The sequence below is a fragment of the Fistularia commersonii genome, chromosome 17 (genome assembly GCF_037954325.1).
Source record: "Fistularia commersonii isolate RoL2024-O1a breed Wild chromosome 17, RoL_Fcom_v1.0, whole genome shotgun sequence".
Lineage (NCBI taxonomy): Eukaryota > Metazoa > Chordata > Actinopteri > Syngnathiformes > Fistulariidae > Fistularia > Fistularia commersonii.
The window spans coordinates 12,235,280-12,252,520 of record NC_141300.1 but is presented as its reverse complement, the minus strand read 5'-3'; the positions used below and the strand labels follow the sequence as shown (position 1 = coordinate 12,252,520).

General features: G+C 45.4%; 1 protein-coding gene across 1 annotated transcript in view; it reads right to left on the bottom strand.

Annotated features, from left to right (window-relative positions):
* The window catches only part of lrp5 (low density lipoprotein receptor-related protein 5), a 53,304-nt gene extending 36,353 nt beyond the window's left edge, over window positions 1-16,951 (bottom strand). The window contains exons 1-4 of the mRNA XM_086163522.1: window positions 16,590-16,951; window positions 5,329-5,529; window positions 2,557-2,773; window positions 684-752 (exon numbers count right to left, since the gene is read on the bottom strand). Coding sequence (XP_086019648.1) covers window positions 684-752; window positions 2,557-2,773; window positions 5,329-5,529; window positions 16,590-16,650 — 548 coding nt within the window. The 5' untranslated portion in view covers window positions 16,651-16,951. The remainder of the gene's footprint in view (window positions 1-683; window positions 753-2,556; window positions 2,774-5,328; window positions 5,530-16,589) is intronic.
* Window positions 16,952-17,241: the final 290 nt, after the last annotated feature.

Here is a 17,241-nt window from a genome sequence, read left to right as displayed (position 1 = left end):
GGGTGAATGTGGCCAAAGTCCTAAAAAGGGAACAAAAAGCCGGAGAACAGCTTTTGTCCCACACAGAGATCCAGGTATTGGAGTTGGAGTAAAACTGCGAGCTGGATGGAGCAGCCTCGCACTCCGTAGCTCACACCACTCTTATGACGGAGGCGGAGAGTGTGAAGCTTCATATCACATTTGTCTCAGTGGGCGAGATCGACATTTCAATTGTATGTGCGCACGCGCACACACACACACGCACGGAAAAGATCGTGAGGGAGACCTGTGACCAAATCTGGCTGCAATTTCAGGGGAAAAATACGAGCCAGTTCCAACACGAGAGATGTGCCATTCACAGCAAGAAGGTCGAAGGAGAGATGGAACTTTCCTAATTGCCTTGGAGCCGGGACTGTTTTCCACATTTTCCACTATCTTTCCTGGCCGCTGGTTTATTTCATTTTATTTCTTTTGAAATTGATGTGGGGTATACCAGCAGAGGCAAAGTTTCAATTATGCGCATTGGAAGCTGCAACCTGTACATCCGCAGACTAATCGGAGCCAAACAGTCCAGCTGCTTGGATTTCAAAGCTTTAGTGCTGAATGATAAACAGGATGAAAACAAAGAGTAATTCCCTGGGGGATTTGGGTTTTGGCTCTGAAAGCGCTGACCGGAGGTTGAGTTGGTGGTGAGGTGACTGTACCTGCTGCTGCCGTCCATGCCGGCCCGTTCTATACGGGGCTCCTCTCCCCAGTCTGTCCAGTACATGTAGCTGGGGGAAAAAAAAAAAAAACAAACAAAAAAAAAACAAAAGGTAAATTCAAATGAAATTTTTACTACCAACAAACTGAACAAGAACTGAACTTTTGTGGTATTCTTCCATTCTATTTTTCCCTCATGTAAAGAGGGTTATGATCTGCCAGAACAACCCTCTGAGCATTATGGTGTTGCGATGGTGCCAGTGGTTTTCACGCCCAGGTTTTTATTTTTCTGAGCTTTCTTTTCCTCCCTAACGTTTTGTTGAGTCCCATGCAATCCTCATGTGAAGTGGTTCTTGAAAATATATGAACTATGTTTTAACTGAACTAGATGAAAATACACTCAATACATTTTAAAAGTTTCAACAGGTGAATGTATGGCGTTTCTCTTCTTTCGTCACTGTATCATCACTTTTAATGAAGTGAACCTCTTTGTAATCCTTACCAGTTTACGTCACAATTTGTGCATTTTCCATTAAGTAGACAAATGAGAAATCTGCACTTCAGCCCACTAGTTTAAACGGTCCACTGTTTTGCGACACCGTTTTGTTTGTGCGTGGTCAGCGTCTCCACGCCGCCTATACGTTATTGCGCCGTGGTGCTGGAGCGATTCCAAGTGCTTTTCTTGTGCCTGCCCTGCACCCACCACGGTTCAGTTATAGGATGGCCAGCAGATATGCCAACGACTCTGAACAGACACACCCAGTGGTTTCATAATCTATATAATTGTTAGCCGTGCATATTTGCAATTTGACATTTCCCAGCCATATCCCGCCTGTAATTATCTTTTCTTGTTTACAACGACGTACGACTTAATTGCATTCTGTCCGACTGCACATCGGGCGAATGAAGGTTTTAGTTATGATTGAGGAGGAATAATCGGTTGCGCTTTTAAGAGATAAGCCGCCAAAGTTAACGTGCAGTCACGACACAGTATCTAAAAGCGACGGCCTGTTTCGTATGGTATGGACAAACACTGTGGAGGGCAAACGGAGCGGCTACCATCGGAGGAGCCCCAGCTTTGCTGAACCGACAAGTTCTGTTGTGTGAGAGAAGGGAAGTCCTGTGGTTTAAAAAAAAAAAAAAAAAAAGAAGCCTCTCCATACCATGCCCTCCATTTCATTCCATCTTTTATGTGCGCACTTCATTCTTGTCGCGTCTTTGTCCTCGCATTCGATCGTTTTCTCTCCGTGAACCGAGCGAGTGCTAGGATTTCAGCACGAAGGCCGTTTTTTGCACATCTGAATCCCCCTACACTTAACCTTGTATCTGTCATGTTGCATCATTTTACTTCAAGACTGCTACCTGTCTCTGCAAAGCCCTATACACACCAACAACTACAAAGACAAGTATAAATAGATCCCTTGACGTCTAATTTTGAACTGATTTCATCCAGCTAGGAGCTCCCAGTACAAACAGAAGTGCAGCAGGGAGGGCCATAGGTAGCGGATTCAAGTTATAGCCACCTACTGCCATTTAAAATTCATGTTAGTGCGTCCAAAACGCTGCAGATGGTGTTTGGAAAAAAAAAACAAAAAACTTTGTGCCTGATAAGCATACATCTGTGTGTGTTTAATCTCCGTAGAGAGCGAGAGACAGATGCTGACCATCTTCCAAAGTGGAAGAAACACTCCTTTATATTCTGGAGAAGTTAATAACACTCTTTTGGGGTGTTTGGGGGGGCAGCTTTGTTGAAAAAAATCCAAGAAACAGACATTGTTCATGCAAATTGTGTTAAAACTCATGTCAAGGTCTCTTTTCTATTTGAATTACAGCTTTCAGACTTGCGTGATGTGTCTGTATGGTGTGTGCTATTACCGCTGAGCGGGGTTGAGTGCGATGGCCCTGGGCTGGTCCAAGTCCATCCAAAATAGGACCTTCCTGGAGGTGCCATCGAGGTTGGCCACTTCAATCCGGTTGGTCTCCGAGTCGGTCCAGTAGAGTTTCCGGCCCAACCAGTCGCAGGCCAGTCCATCGGGACTGTCCAGCCCCGACACGACCACAGTCTGGCCCGTTCCGAGGGCCTCTTTCAGGGCTGCGGCAGAGAACATGCACAGGCAGATAATGGTTAATGACCTCCATTTAATTATTGCTTTTCTCTGGGATATAATATTGATGTAATTGCAATCAGGGCACTAAAAAGTTCCCACTGGAAAAAAGGCTTGGGTTCTCATCCAAACACAAATTCTCTGGCTCCATTGTGCAAGAAACTTAATGAAGGCAATTTTTGCAGTTGACTCGGCGTCTAGAAACACTATTGTGTGCGGATAAATCCCACCCGAATTTTGTGTTTAGCATACAGAGGTAGTATTTCTTCTTGTGTTTTTATTGCGCACACACACACACACACACACACACACACACACAAAGATTAATGAGCAGCTGCAGGCATTTTGGATCGTGAACATCTACTGAAGTCTGAACAGACATTATGATAGATGGGTCTGACGTGTCTTCAGTGACCGCTTGTGATCAGCGGATAACCAGGCCAAGCTCACCGCGTCCAGGATCTCGCTCTATCCGACTGTATAATCAGTCACAGAGAAGTTTTATCAGGATAACAGCCATCAGCTCTTAAAATAAAGCAAGGTTCTCTGAATGTAGCATTTTGTGATTTGAACTCCATCCGTATCGGGCCGAAATCACAGGTCCGTACACGACTAGATCGCTAATAAATTGATTACAGCCACCGGAGAGAGAGAAAAAAAAAAGTCATGAGGACTCGAAGGGGTCGGCGTATTCAAGCACTGAGAACTAGAGCTGCTCTGGAGCAGGTAGTAGAGACAAGTCCTGCTTACACGCTAACTTCTCAGCACATCCATCTAAACTTATCTTGAGCCTATGCATGGTAGGTATCGCCAGGATTAGCCATTGTTTTAATTGATTTTGGCAAAAGGTCTAAATGGGGTGAGGTTTCTTTTTCTATTTGGGTCATAGACAATCATGATCAGATCTGAATGAATTTAGATCTGATGCCTCTATCTCAGTGTGGGGGGAGGGAGGCGTCGGCACAATCACAATACGTCCATGTCAGCACGGTAAAAATATATATTATATAGATGTTCCCATTTCTATAGCATTTAAGTCCCTGATGTTTTGAATCAAAACGTAAAGGTTAACTATCGTAGGTTATCGGATTGCTTTAAGCTTTTCCAGCATTACCTACAAGTGAGATTATCTTTTTAAAAAGAAGTCTATGTATATAGGTCTTGGTGATAATGAATCATATAATCAATTAAAGAAGAGTGATTATTACATTACTCAAAGATTTCAGTGAAATACTTCCAAAGCAGCCAGCAACATTTTTGGAAATCTGTGTTTAGCATGATGGAAATACGTGCACACAAACTCTTGTCTTACTGGAGGGGAAAAACTTTGCACAGCGCTCATCCATGATCGTGATGCAGCGCGGTCCATGTGCAAGGCTTTTGTATTTTTGTTTTTAACTGACATCGATCATACACCTAAGAAAAAGCAGCTTTGGAAGCGAAAAACAAAGCAGGTGAATGAAAACTTCTAGCTCCTTGACCCAATGAGCAGGAATCCCTTTCTAGAAAGGGGAATTTGTTGTCACGGCTAAGGAGGAGTTAAAAACCAACAAAGTTAATCATGGCAAACAGAATAAAAGGCCACAGCTGTTTGCATACAGAGTGAGGAAGTGAGAAGTGACCACAAGTAGTCATTGGAGACACGTCCTAATGCCAAGTGTAAACACACACTGTCAGAGCTGCCCACTGGTGACCACATCACTCAGGGCAGATCTGCATGCCAGGCCGGAGAAGGGCCACTGAGGACGAGCAAGCCATCGGCAAACGTCTTACTCAAACAAAGATTATTCATATTTCACAAAGCAATTTCACTGTGTGACCCACCTTTTGATTTTGCTTTGCTGAAAAAATGCTTTTATTTTATCCATGATTATGAATGAATGCTATTTGTTTTAAAAGCAAGCTGTGCAAATGCCACCTCCCCTTTTCCCAGGCATTTTCCCAGGGATGGAGCATCTTTACATTGTTCCGGTTCCATCTGCGACAGAAACGTGCGCCAATCCCTGCACCACCGAAATCCCTACTTCATTCACTTTTAGGGGGAAATTCTCATTCTTGATGTCACTCCAACATTTACACACCTGAATAGGAGACTTTTAATCCTCTCCGGTCTTCTCTCTTAACTAGGAAGCTTTAGAATTCAATAACTTTCTTCTGTTTTATCGCTTTGAAGGGAATAGACGCTTGCTTTGGCAGTGTCACCGCTAATTTGCACAAAACACACCGGACCGGTATCGGCACTGCGGCGCCTGAAGCCAGCTTTTATGGAGGCAAAAAAATAAAGGATCGCTCATCACATTTGCCACTCGCCGTGGATATAAAGCTAAAACTGTTAACGAGTGCAAAAGTCAGGTCACATGTATGCTACTCATCACGGAGATGAAGTTTACGCATCTTGCTGGCCAATGGTCGATTCAACCCCTCCCATCGTAGAACCAGAGAATGTCATTCCCAGAAGGAGTTTATTATCTTATCCCTGTTTTTGGAAGCCAAAAAAAAAAAAACAGGAAAATGGGTTCCTCTGAATGAGAACACGTCTTACAATTGGACGACTGATTCCAGTGTGTTTGTTTTATGGCCTCCTCGCTGACGTCCGTCCAGAATATCAGGCCCTCGGCATACAGGAAGTCCACCGCCGCCGCATCCTCCAGGTCACTCACGACGATGGCCGACTCGCCGCGGATACCCGCTGCATCCACCAGGCGAACGTCACGCCGATTGGCAAAAAGAAGGAGAGGCGAACCTGCAAGGACGGAGGAGAGCAGAAAGCATTAGATGTTATTTGACGTCAAACTGAAATTAAGGTGTGTTGAGGTGACACACACACACACCCACGCACATTGAGAGACTGCCGTGGACACGGTGAACCACATAAGGTGACAGACTTTTACCCGAGTCAACCACACTAGACACTCCTTGGTGTGAGAGCAATAAAAGTTTTATGGCAGAGATGCTGGAGTCACTTATTAAACCAGCAGCTCTACAGCAGCAGGAGCACGCCTCCTTTCCTCTCCATGGCTTCATCCTCAGGTCACTGTGTTCAAATGAAATCAAAATCCCTCTCCGAGAAACCCAACAGTTTCGTTCATGACAATGCCGTGCACAAAGCACCAGGCCAGGACTGACTGCGGATGTCCAGCAGCAGGGAGGAGGAAGGGATCCTGAAGGACGTCTGTCTCTTTCATCACCATCTTACTGTCTTATTTCCGGTTGGGAATTGTATAAAGTACCTATGTAGTAAATATAACAAGCAGACACACACTTCTGGCAGCACAAGAGTGCCTCAAGGTACTCCAACTTCCGAACACAACTCCGGGTTCTGTCACCTCCAGAAGTTCTCAGATGACTCTTCAACCATTGGATGCACCAACAACGACACCGAGGAGTACTGAGGTCTGTTAGCGAGTTTTGTTGAGCAACCAGAACCGCCTTCAACTCAATATCGGAGTAGACATATGCCAATCCCCATCCAGGGTGAGGAGATGGAGATAGTGGACTGCTACAAGTGTCTTGGGGTCCACATCAACAATTAACTGGACTGGTCACATAACACAGACTTCCACACAACTTCCTGAGGAGACTGAGGTTGTTTGGTGTCTGTAGTGGGCTCTTCAAGATCTTCTACCAGTCTATGGTAGCCAGCACGCTCTTCTTTGCTGTACTGTGCTGGTGGGGTGATGCCAGGATTGTCGAGGTCAACGGACTCAACAAGCTGGTGAGGAAAGCCCGCTCGTTGGCAGCGGAGAGTATATTGAACAAACTGGAAGCTATCCATGATCATCATTCGCACCCCCTGCACGATGTGCTGTGGCTGATGGGCAGCTCGTTCAACCAGCAGCTCATCCTGCCCCGGTGCGGAACCCAATGCTTCGGACGCTCCTTTCTGCTTACAACCATCAGACTGTAGAACAACAGTCTGGAGAGCACACAACTCTGACCGGCCATAGGTGCATCTGTGCGACCGCTACCTCGCCACCTCACTCATGCACACATCATGTCCTAATTCTGTTATCCATTTTAATGCTTGTTGTTGTCGTTTCATTCACATTCCATATATCTATTTTTTGTTCTTGTTGTTGTCTCCGTCCTTTTAATTGTCAAATTTATTTATATTCACATTTATTGTTATAGTTGCACTACTGTGACAAAAAAATCCCCTCATGGGGATCAATAAAGTATTATCTTATCTTATATTTTTTAACAATGGTAATTCAGAAAACGTGTCTGTACAGAGTCTCCATGTACGAACCATGTCTGCGTGGGCTTCCTATAGCTTCCTTGGAGAACCTGAATTATCCAGACATTTGAATGAGAGTGAATGGTTGTATGTCTTGCTATGTGACCATATGTGATGGACCGGTCCAGGGAGAAACCCCCCCTCTCACCCCGATGGGACAGGCTGCTGCACCCCCGTGACCCTGGGTGTGTGTTAGTGCGTCAGTGAATGTCTAAAATGAAAAATCTGTTTAAAGCAACCGATTCCATCTGACACCAAATGCTCTGTCACTTCTATTTTTATTTTACCACCCTGCCACTTTATTTTATGACTTATTATTTTTATTTTAATTGTTTATTTTAAATCTCTATTTTGTGTATTTGTATATGTCTGTGCAGTGTCTTTGAGTCTCAAGGTCCCTTATATGAAATGTATTATTATTATTATTATTATGATAAAAATTCAGAAAACTATACTCTTTAGTGATTAAAAAAAAAAAAAGAAAAAGGCACGGTAAGATTCTGTTTACATCACAGTCCTGAAAGATCTGATAAAAAGTTGGGAAACTAAGTGCAGGTGTGATAATACTAAGGATAAATTCATTAGAATTACAACACACACACACACACACACAGATGTACATTATTTAAATACAAAACTCAAGGAATACATCACATTATTTTTGAGGCTTATCCTTTTGGTGGCTGCTCAGTGTGTGGGGGTTCTTTTTTTTGTCCTTTAAAACAGACATCGACAACAAAACCAACATTTTTTGAAGCTCACCCAGCAACTGATGAGCTGTCATTCAAGGCCAACAATTTTGATTTCGCGAAAGGCCATGCATTGTCTGTTCCATCTTTGGTTAAATGTCTGTATGATCCACTATTTTCATGGACACGGCTTGACGTTGCATTGCTTTAAAACCAAAAAAAAGCATCTAAAAGAAAAATTATGATGAGATATTTTGTGTTTGAATATGCACTTATTAAATTGTTAAAATGATAATCTTCCTAATAAAAATGGCACAAATGGCCCCACAATCAAAACATCCCTGCCATCTGGTAATAATCTGCTGCAGAGGCTATTGAAAAGAAGGAAAGGGGGAAAAAAAAAAAAAAAAGTTTACACGAGTTTTCTACTCTTCAATGGCTCATAATTCCAAGTGATAAACAAAACTGTTGGCTAATGTTTATGGGAATGCTTAGCATTTCAGAGCTGACAAAAAAAAAAAAAAGAATAAAATACTTGCAATCTCAATTAAGATCCGGCATGCGTTGCAACCCTTTCTCAAATAGGTTTCTCTTTCCAGAACTGGAGGCAATGGCTGTCAAAACAGCTGCCACTGCCTCTCCGGGGAATCTTGCGGTTTGGCTCAGCAGGGGGGTAAGGGGGGGGCAGAGCCGCTACACGACGACTTGGCACGACCCCGAAGCCCGCAATGCCCTCGGCGTTAAGACACGCCGCCTCTGGTGACCGTCCCAAAACAACAACCGGCTCTCAGTAAATCCACCTGATGAATGAGGAGATCGAGCTGAGCGTCTGACGCGAGAGTCACGAGGAGATCTGTTTGTGGGTATACCCTTCCGAGGTGCGTGAACCCGGCTGACACTTTCCTCTCAGTGCAAAACTGGATGAGATTTTCTGCCGATTTTGTGCGATTAAAACCGTATATGGCAACTGGAATTCTGATTCACGAGCCTGTCGGGGCCCTGGAGTTTGTTTTGGCTGAATGCCTGACCAGGTGCTATGGAAGCTGGCAGAGTGCACATAAAGAATCAAGACTCTTGGCAAACGGAAAGCCACAATATCACCAAACACACAGTCACAGCGAGTCCATTGTGAAACAGCTCGAGGGGCGGCGGAGGAGAATCTCACTCAGAGCAGAACCAGAGTCACTGCCGCCGCGGGAAATGACCGGTCAGCTCAGTGAACATCCCTGGAGGTCCAGAGGCCTGTCGGGCTCGTGGAAAGGTTCATAATTTTAGTAACACGTGTAACCGAACAGGTATGGGGAGATGAAATAAAATGCACATTACAACCTAATAAAATGTCAGGAGCATCACAGCTGCAATGAAGACAAAGAACCTCACAGCACCTGGATCTGTGTGCGTGAGTGAGTGTGTGTGTGTGTGTGTGCGCGCGCAGGCCTTGAACGGCCGTGGAAGCCTTTCCCGGGCAGACATGTGCCGGCATACATGCACTCTGTTCCCCTGTTTGGTTCTGCTTGGAGTAAGCTAAGAGGCTCCCTTGCTTTACATCTTATCAGAGCCCATCTCAAGAGACCCTGGTGTGTGTGTGTGTGTGTGTGTGTGTGTGTGTGTGTGTGAGAGAGCCTGGGTTTCAAGGAAGGAAGAGATTTTCTTCACACCTTCTCATCTGGGACAACAAAAATGTCAGTGACGTGGTGAAGATGGATTTTTAAGAAGATGAATAATAATAAAGAGTGATAAGCTGAGCGCAGTTTTGCTAGCTGCTTTCCATAGCAGCAGCTAGCATTGACTTTTCCAGTTCTATCCAAAAGCTAAAGCTAGGGTCACGACTTCATTAACATTTCTGGCTTGTTTTTTCTTGTGAAACAGTGAGTGCATGCAGCTCACGATGACAGACCACCTACATGTCTGTTTACATCTGGCGTCGCATTTGATCACGCCAGTTTCCAAGAGATTAAATCCTTGGAAAATCTACTCCCTAAAACTGTTTAGAGTGGCCCCGCACGATCACGGAATCATAATGTGCGTGCACTCTCAGGATTCAAATATTTAAAAAATGGTCGACTGTGCGGTTGTGTCTTTGATTTCCCGAGATCTGCAGTTAAGATCTCTGGTGTGATAGTTTGGGTAGGTCTGCAGGAAAGTAATGCAAGTCAATGAAAAGTCCTCTCGCATAATGCAAACATGAGTGTGTGTGTGTGTGTGTGTTTGTGTGTGTGTGTGTGTGTGTCCACACCACCAACAAATCAAAGTAGGCTGCCACAATCCACCTCTGCTTATTCTATTCCGTCTCCGCTCCTATTCCACAGCCTGTATTTGTCACTTTCCTCTTTGTCCTTCCCTCCATCGGCTTGCATGAAATCCAAACAGCGCAGACCCTCCTCGAGTTTCACACCACGGCAACACAAACAGGAAAAGATATCAATCTCTTCCTTACATTCCTTCTTGACGCTGTCACCAAATATCTTCTCCTTACCTTCAACCCTGGAGATTTCTCCTCTGGCCTTAAACTCTCTCCCTATTCTAAACGACGACGTATTTCATAACCAGGCCTACTGCAGGCCTGGTTACTCAATTCTGAGTCCAAACAGTGTCTGAACCTTGTTTCTAAATGCTTTAAAATGAATGAATAAATATTTTTGTCTACTTTTAAGTTGTGACTGAAGTCCAGTCATAGAATCCCATGGATGCATTAGTGATGCCGTGTATCGTGAAATGTTTTAATTAACATACTGCTCTACTTAAAGTTTGTTTGGAGGTATTAGGAACTGCTGTGCTTTCAGCCTGCATCAGCTCTTCTGTTTTGCTGAGTGTCAGCCCTGCCTGCGTCCAAACAATAGCACAGACTGTGCATGAAGGCAGTGGCAGTAGGCTGCAGGCTCATAGGCACAAGTGTGGAAATCAAATATTGGTTGTTTTTCAGGAGAGCGTAAGAAAATACCTGCAAGCTCCGGTGCACAGGCAAGATCTTTGGTGGCTCCAAATGTTTATTTCTTCCATATGTCAAAGGTTAACCTTTCAAAAGGTTATCCAAAATTGTAAGCGAGAATCTATTAAATGTTTCAACTCTGTCATTTAAACCTTGAAATTAGACAAACAGAAATAGTAATGGCGTATCAGACAAATACTGTCGGTTGAGATTCCAGTTTTGTGAATAGCCAATGATTTACCTTGTTTCCTTGCACAACAGTGACATGATAAATGGGTCAAAGTCTCATCCCATTATTACACTGTCATTGAGCATAAATCTGTGTTCGAGCCACAAATACTCCAGGTAGAAAACAGCTCTGACATCTGTTAAGGGCACAAATCAGTGTCGATGTGGCCTGCGAGAACACGAGGATGCGTTAAGGGATTAACCGGATATGTTGTGTTATCTAAGGTTTGTGATACAGTAACTGAATGCAGGAACAGCGAGAGGACCCTTTCCCCATCATTGGACGAGATGAAGTTTGAACACGCCATTTCTACATGTGTCCACAAGATAAAGGCACTGGAAAGGACCCAAGCACTCCTGCTGCACTACAGATTTATATTTTGCATTGTTTTGAAATATCTCTCAGGCTGATAGAAAAAGGAGAACAAGCTCCGCCACTGTGCCGCCGGTTATGATCTCGATAGATCAGTAAACATCTTTGTGTTGCCTCGTGCTTACACTCCCTATAGCTGCAATACACACTGATTAGAGGTATGGTCCTATTTAAGTGCTTAATTCTTAGTAAATCCAAGACTGCACACTGATTTTCCAAAATATAAACACGTTTCACTGACGGCGCCGCCGGTTCGCCAAACTGTTTCGCAATTTGAGCGGACATCTAGCAAAACCCCGCTTGGCTTGCCCTCTTCTATTCCCTGAATGGCTTAAACACCAAGCAGCATGAAGAGGCTGCCAGTTCCTTTCAGGCAAAATCAGCATCCAAACACCCATTCCATGGTCTGTCCTTCATCAGTAAGACTATATTAAAAGACTTGGAAGGGGGGAGGGTCTCTTGCCAGCACTATCGCTGTGTTACCTGAGGATTTCAGATTTCATCCTTCGGGAGAAATCACGGGATACGACATATTTCTTTACGATGCCTACCCATTGTGGCGTCAGCAAAATCAGCACTCCTCAGCAGAGAGTGCATTGTTCCCTCATTCCCCATTCATTCAATGAGTTCATAAATGCGTGACATCACAGTGATCAGTCTGTACTTTCCAGGCCTGATGGTGTCTTTTGCAGGTTTCCTGATAGGACCCTGACCGGTTTCTCTTTCCACATGTTATAATGGAGAAGTGGCAGCTTTTTCAGGCCTCCTGCGCTTCAGCGCTCGATCACGCTCGCACATTCTTTACCTCTCCAGGTGTGAGGTTTCTAAACTCCACAATGTGTAAAGTCTGATTTTACTCAGACCATTTCTTTCCATTTCTTTTCTTTTTAGACATTGTATTGTCTCTTCCTCCTCTTCCCTATTTAATAGCAGCACTTCTGCACATGAATAAAAAAAAAAAAAGCACATACTTTACTATGCCTTCTGTTACAGCGTTGATATCGCCATCCAGCAGCACTAGATAGCTCCATTCATGCTGTCTCATCCTCCGCAACGCCAATGCATCCTATCTCTCCTGCCTTATTAATGTTCTTACTTCTGCCTGGGCTTTGCTTATATTAAAAGACTGTTGGGAATAATTTGAAGTAACCGGCTGTTTAAATGCTACTATCTATTTCCGCGGCTTCTTTAAATATTTTATTGTGCCATGGCAACCCAGGTTTGTGTCTCATACCCTTGTGTTACAGAATGGATATTAATGCAGCCCGTGCAGCACATTTCTGTGTCACTTCTGTGACAACATACTGGATGATGAAAACTCCTGTGAGTTCCTTCAGGCGGATTATTTATTTAAACCACCCATGGCTTTAGATACTGACAAATATTCTAAAAGCAACGGTTTTTCATTTCTTTAAGAAGTAATGTAAGAGTGACAAATGATATTTGAATCTCAGGCATGCAAGCTATTGGATAAACTTGTTCTCTCGCTGGTGGGGACACTTCATCCAAACTTGTATTTTTCTCGACACAACCTACAACCCACTCGCCGAAAACAAAAAAAGATTGACAAAACAAATATACGTTTACGTAGAAATAAGGCCGTTAGTGTATCTGCTGTACAAAATTAATTAAAACAAAGCACGGAATGACATTTTGCTTTCTTTGTCGCTTTAGAGAATGCGTGAAATCAGTCTCAATGAAGGAAGACCTCAGAATGGCATTTCCGCATAGGATTAACAAAGAGGATCCGATTGGCTCTGCTTTCAGTATGTCGTACCATGCAAACCAGATCAGCCCTATTATTAGTGAAAATTAATTCATTGGTATAATTATCTGTCGGTAATGGAAATGAACGGAATAAACGCAAAAGCTATCTTAGAGTGAATGTGGCCAAACGATGTTGCTTTAAGCAAATGTATATTGATTAAATATTCTGCCAAAAGGAAGCCATGTTCAGAGTCCCTCTTAGCTAAAGCATTTTAAATAAGCCCAAATAATCATAACTTGTGATGGGAAAAATTAGCTTAAACAATCCAGAGGTAAACCCATGCAGTATTGAGTTCGTAGTATTACGGTCTAATGAGTACGCGCACGAAGCAGAGGGGTTCAGCATGCAGGAGATGCCGTGCTAAGGCCAGCTAACTCCGTTCTTTGATTCCTAATGGCTTCAACAGCTGCTGGTACCCTCTTTGAGAACAACAGCTATTTACAACTACCCTCTGGCTTAGAATCCAAATTGTATAAACCGTGCTGTTTTTCTTTTGGGTTTTATTGTTGCCAATGATAACGCTCCCTCCCTCCGGTTTGTTTGTTACTGAAAAACGTGTTTGATCTGACGAGCCCGAGTTCGATCCCCCCCCCCCCCCCTCGTCCATGGAATTGCCAATCTGCATTTGTTTAAGTTAAATGCCAAATTCATTTTCCTGCATCTTGGCCGAATTGTCAAGGGTGTGCATTCCTGCGGTTAAAGTGTAACAAATTTGCGGCCTCGCGTGTACACCAGGTGGAATGGAAAATATGCTGCATTGAACAGAATTTGATAAAGGACAGATGAATCTTTAACCTTTCTTTAACAGGGGAGTGTTGAAGCGCCAGGCAAGAATGCCTCATCTTCCAGTTTGGATCACACGCATACCCACATGAACCGAGTACAACTTCAGAAAAAAAAAATGGGGGGTGTGGTGGTGTGTCATCACATAAAACACACACCTGTGATGTTTGCCTCACACACACACACATAGATAGGTGTTTTCAAGCCAGTGCTCTTACAAGCCATTGGTGTTTCTGGCCAATATGTGTGAAGTGTGTGTGTATTCTTTGCTTTAAAGATGAACATGAGGGGGCCCAGGTGAAGCATGTTGAAGCTGGCGGAAAGGAGAAGGCTGAGAAAGCAGACGAGTTTATAAAATAGAGTCCTGAAGGCAAATAGTGGCATTTCTGAGAGTTTCTGAGAGGGGCATTAGGCAGAAACATAAATTTAACTAGGCAGTGAAATAAAACACTGACACTGACTTTTAGGCCTGTTTCCCCTGCCGTGGATGAAACACCAGCGGGAAAAATAGTAAGAAAACCTTTTTGTCTCGCATCATTTTTCCCAGTTGTGGTCATTGTAGACCCTAAAAACAGCAAAGAAGCTCACAGAGGCTTCCGTTCATGCCTGGCAGTAACATGTGTTTTGCATGATTTAAAAACACAGCCAGATCCAATGAAGGTGTGATCACACGGAGATCAAATCACTCAGGCCAGATTCAGAGGTGGTCTTGACCTGCGAATGTAAGCATTCCTTCCGCAGTCTGAATCAAAAAAAAAAAAAGAGGGCCCGGAGAACATCCAAGCATCGTGAACTCTGCTGACGTGCACAATATACAAATGTTTGGGGGAACGCCACGTTTCTACAAACGGAAAATAAATTTGTCATCACACGGTCTCGGTTGATGCTCCTCGGGTATCATCATGCAGCACTAGTTCAGTTCACTTTGCAAACAAATGTAAGAGCTCATCTCATAAACAATGGGACTCAGGAGCTACTTTCCCATCTCATTCTTTACATGGCAGCCATTCTTTTAGACATGGGACTTGGGAGGACAGCGCGTGAGGACCATCTGGGAGGAAGACAGCTACACAACGTACACATTTTCTCCAGCTGACAGACGCTCATTCCGAACGCATGGATCAATCTCAGGAGGGCTTGTTTGCTCCGGTAAAGCCGGCGCGGTCTCGCCATTGTTCCAAAGCCGCTGTTGCTGCTGCTGCTTCTTCTTCTTTTTCTACTGGTTAAAAAAGAAAGCGCGGCAGACACATCTCGGGAGCAAAATCCCAAAGAATCAACGGAGGCAAACGGGGACACACATTCTGACGGCAGGTGTGATTGCAGAGCCGCCCGACTGCGGGACACATGTTGGTACCGGGTCTGAACGGGGCTGACTGAGATTTAGAGGGAAGACAAACAGTCAGTGTGATCGTGTTCTTTTTTAGCTCGGATTCGCTGAAGTTCTGACCACAACCCTGGCCTCACATAAACCACAGCGCTTTAATGGAGTCAATTCTTCGTTGCCTGAAGTGTGGCTATTTAAATATTGGCTAAGTCGAGTGCTGACAATACCTTTGTTGATTCTTCTCCACGCAGGGGAGAGAACATTTGCGGAGAACATTGAGAAATTACAGTCTGGATTGTGTCATTTTCAAGGTTGTTTATTTAAACTGCGTATATTTTTGTGGGGCGAGTCTTAATAACCATGTGATTATAAACTTTTGGAGCATCGGGGTGGGGGGGGGAGAACACAAGGACACTTTTATTTGTTTTCTGACCTTTGAGTTGCCAAAGAGTTGGGGCCCGACTGCTTTTGCAATAACTAAATATGTAATCAGGCAGCAAACACAAAACCATCTCCGAGATAAAACCATCTTGGAGTGAGTGAAGAGGGCGGGCCTGCAAACCAACATGTAAAAATAGAATAAAGAGGGAGAAAATAACCTCCATTCACAAGAATACTGCAGCCTTTAACTCCGTTCAGCCCACACTGTTCCAGTGGCATGGACCAGCAGAAGGGCTGGCGTGCATGGCTTAGAAAAGATTAAGAAACAAACTTATCGGATTTCACGTGAATATGTGGATTTGTGCGTGGGGGGGGGGGAAGTAACATGAAGGGCAAAACCCCTGACCATCACACCCCGCTTTGGGGGCTCTAAAGACGGACACGAAAAAGCCCCGGCCCGGGGGAGCAGCACCATCCATACGAGCCCAGTCTTGGCTCCGCCTCTGCCGGGCCACTTCGGCGGTCAAAAAAAAAAAAAAAACAATTCCGTTGATAAAATCCGACTTGTACGCACCTGGATCGGGGAAGGAGAGCCTCCTTAACGTATGCCGGGTGGTTTTATTTTGAAAATAAACAGCAAAGGGGGGCTCTTTAACGGGGAAATCAGAGAGTTCGTACCTGACACCCGACACCCAGCGCGAAGGGCTGGAGCGGGGGGGGGGGACGCCGAGGCCCAACGCGAAAGCCCGGACTAAGTTAGTGCTCCCGGGGGGGGGGCAAACACGGGGAAGGAACCGGGGGAGGGGAGGGGGACACCTGCCGCCGGTGCTCCGGCGCATCACCGAGAAGTTCCGATACTTTCCCGGCTAACTTCCCGACGACGGGGAGTTGTGGGGAGGGGGGGGCGTTAAAACGGGGGCCGAACACCGGAGGAGGTAGCGGGAGTGTGTGTGTGTGTGTGTTGGGGGGGGGGGGGATTGGCAAACAACCGCGGTGTCACGGAGGGAGGGGAGGGGGGTGAAGCTAGCCCGCTCCGGTCGGATCCATGTTGTGAAGAAAAGAAGAGGAGGCAGAAGAAAAGTGGAACGTACCGTCAGCCACCGACAGCAGGCAGCTCCACAGCGGCAGCACGGCCGCCAGCAGACCGCCCATTTCCAGCCCTCCTCCGCACTCCTCACGTCCGCGGCTGCCGCTCCATTTTGGGGCCGCGAACTCCGCGGATCACTCCGGCCGACGTCCAGCGGGCGCGTGCTGCTGCCGAAGCCCCCGCGAAACACTCCGGCAGCGGAGTGAGCCCGCACGCGCTCTCTCACTCCCTCTCCACTTTTCTCTCTCTCTCTCTCACTCCCTCTCTCTCCTTCACTCTTTCTCTCTCCCTCACTCTTTCCCGTTCTCTCTCTCTCTTTCTCTCTCTCCCTCTTTCCGTCTCTCTATCTTTTTTTCTCCCCCTCACTTTGGGCGCCCGCGCGACTTTTATAGTTTCGGACGGTCGAGCTCGCGCACAGAGAAGACGGGGCAGGCGGGCGTGTGGGGTGACGTCAGCGCAGGCGCAGGCGCAGACGCGACCCCGGGGCCGCAGACGGAGGAACGGGAGCGCCGGCCGGCCGGTCTGCCCGCGCCGCGGCCTAATCGATCACCAATTGATCGATCGCGAATTGATCGATTACTTTCCAACGTGGCGCGTTTCCGATGTCAATACTTCACACGGTGTATTTAAATACCCGACTTGACTGCAAATAAATC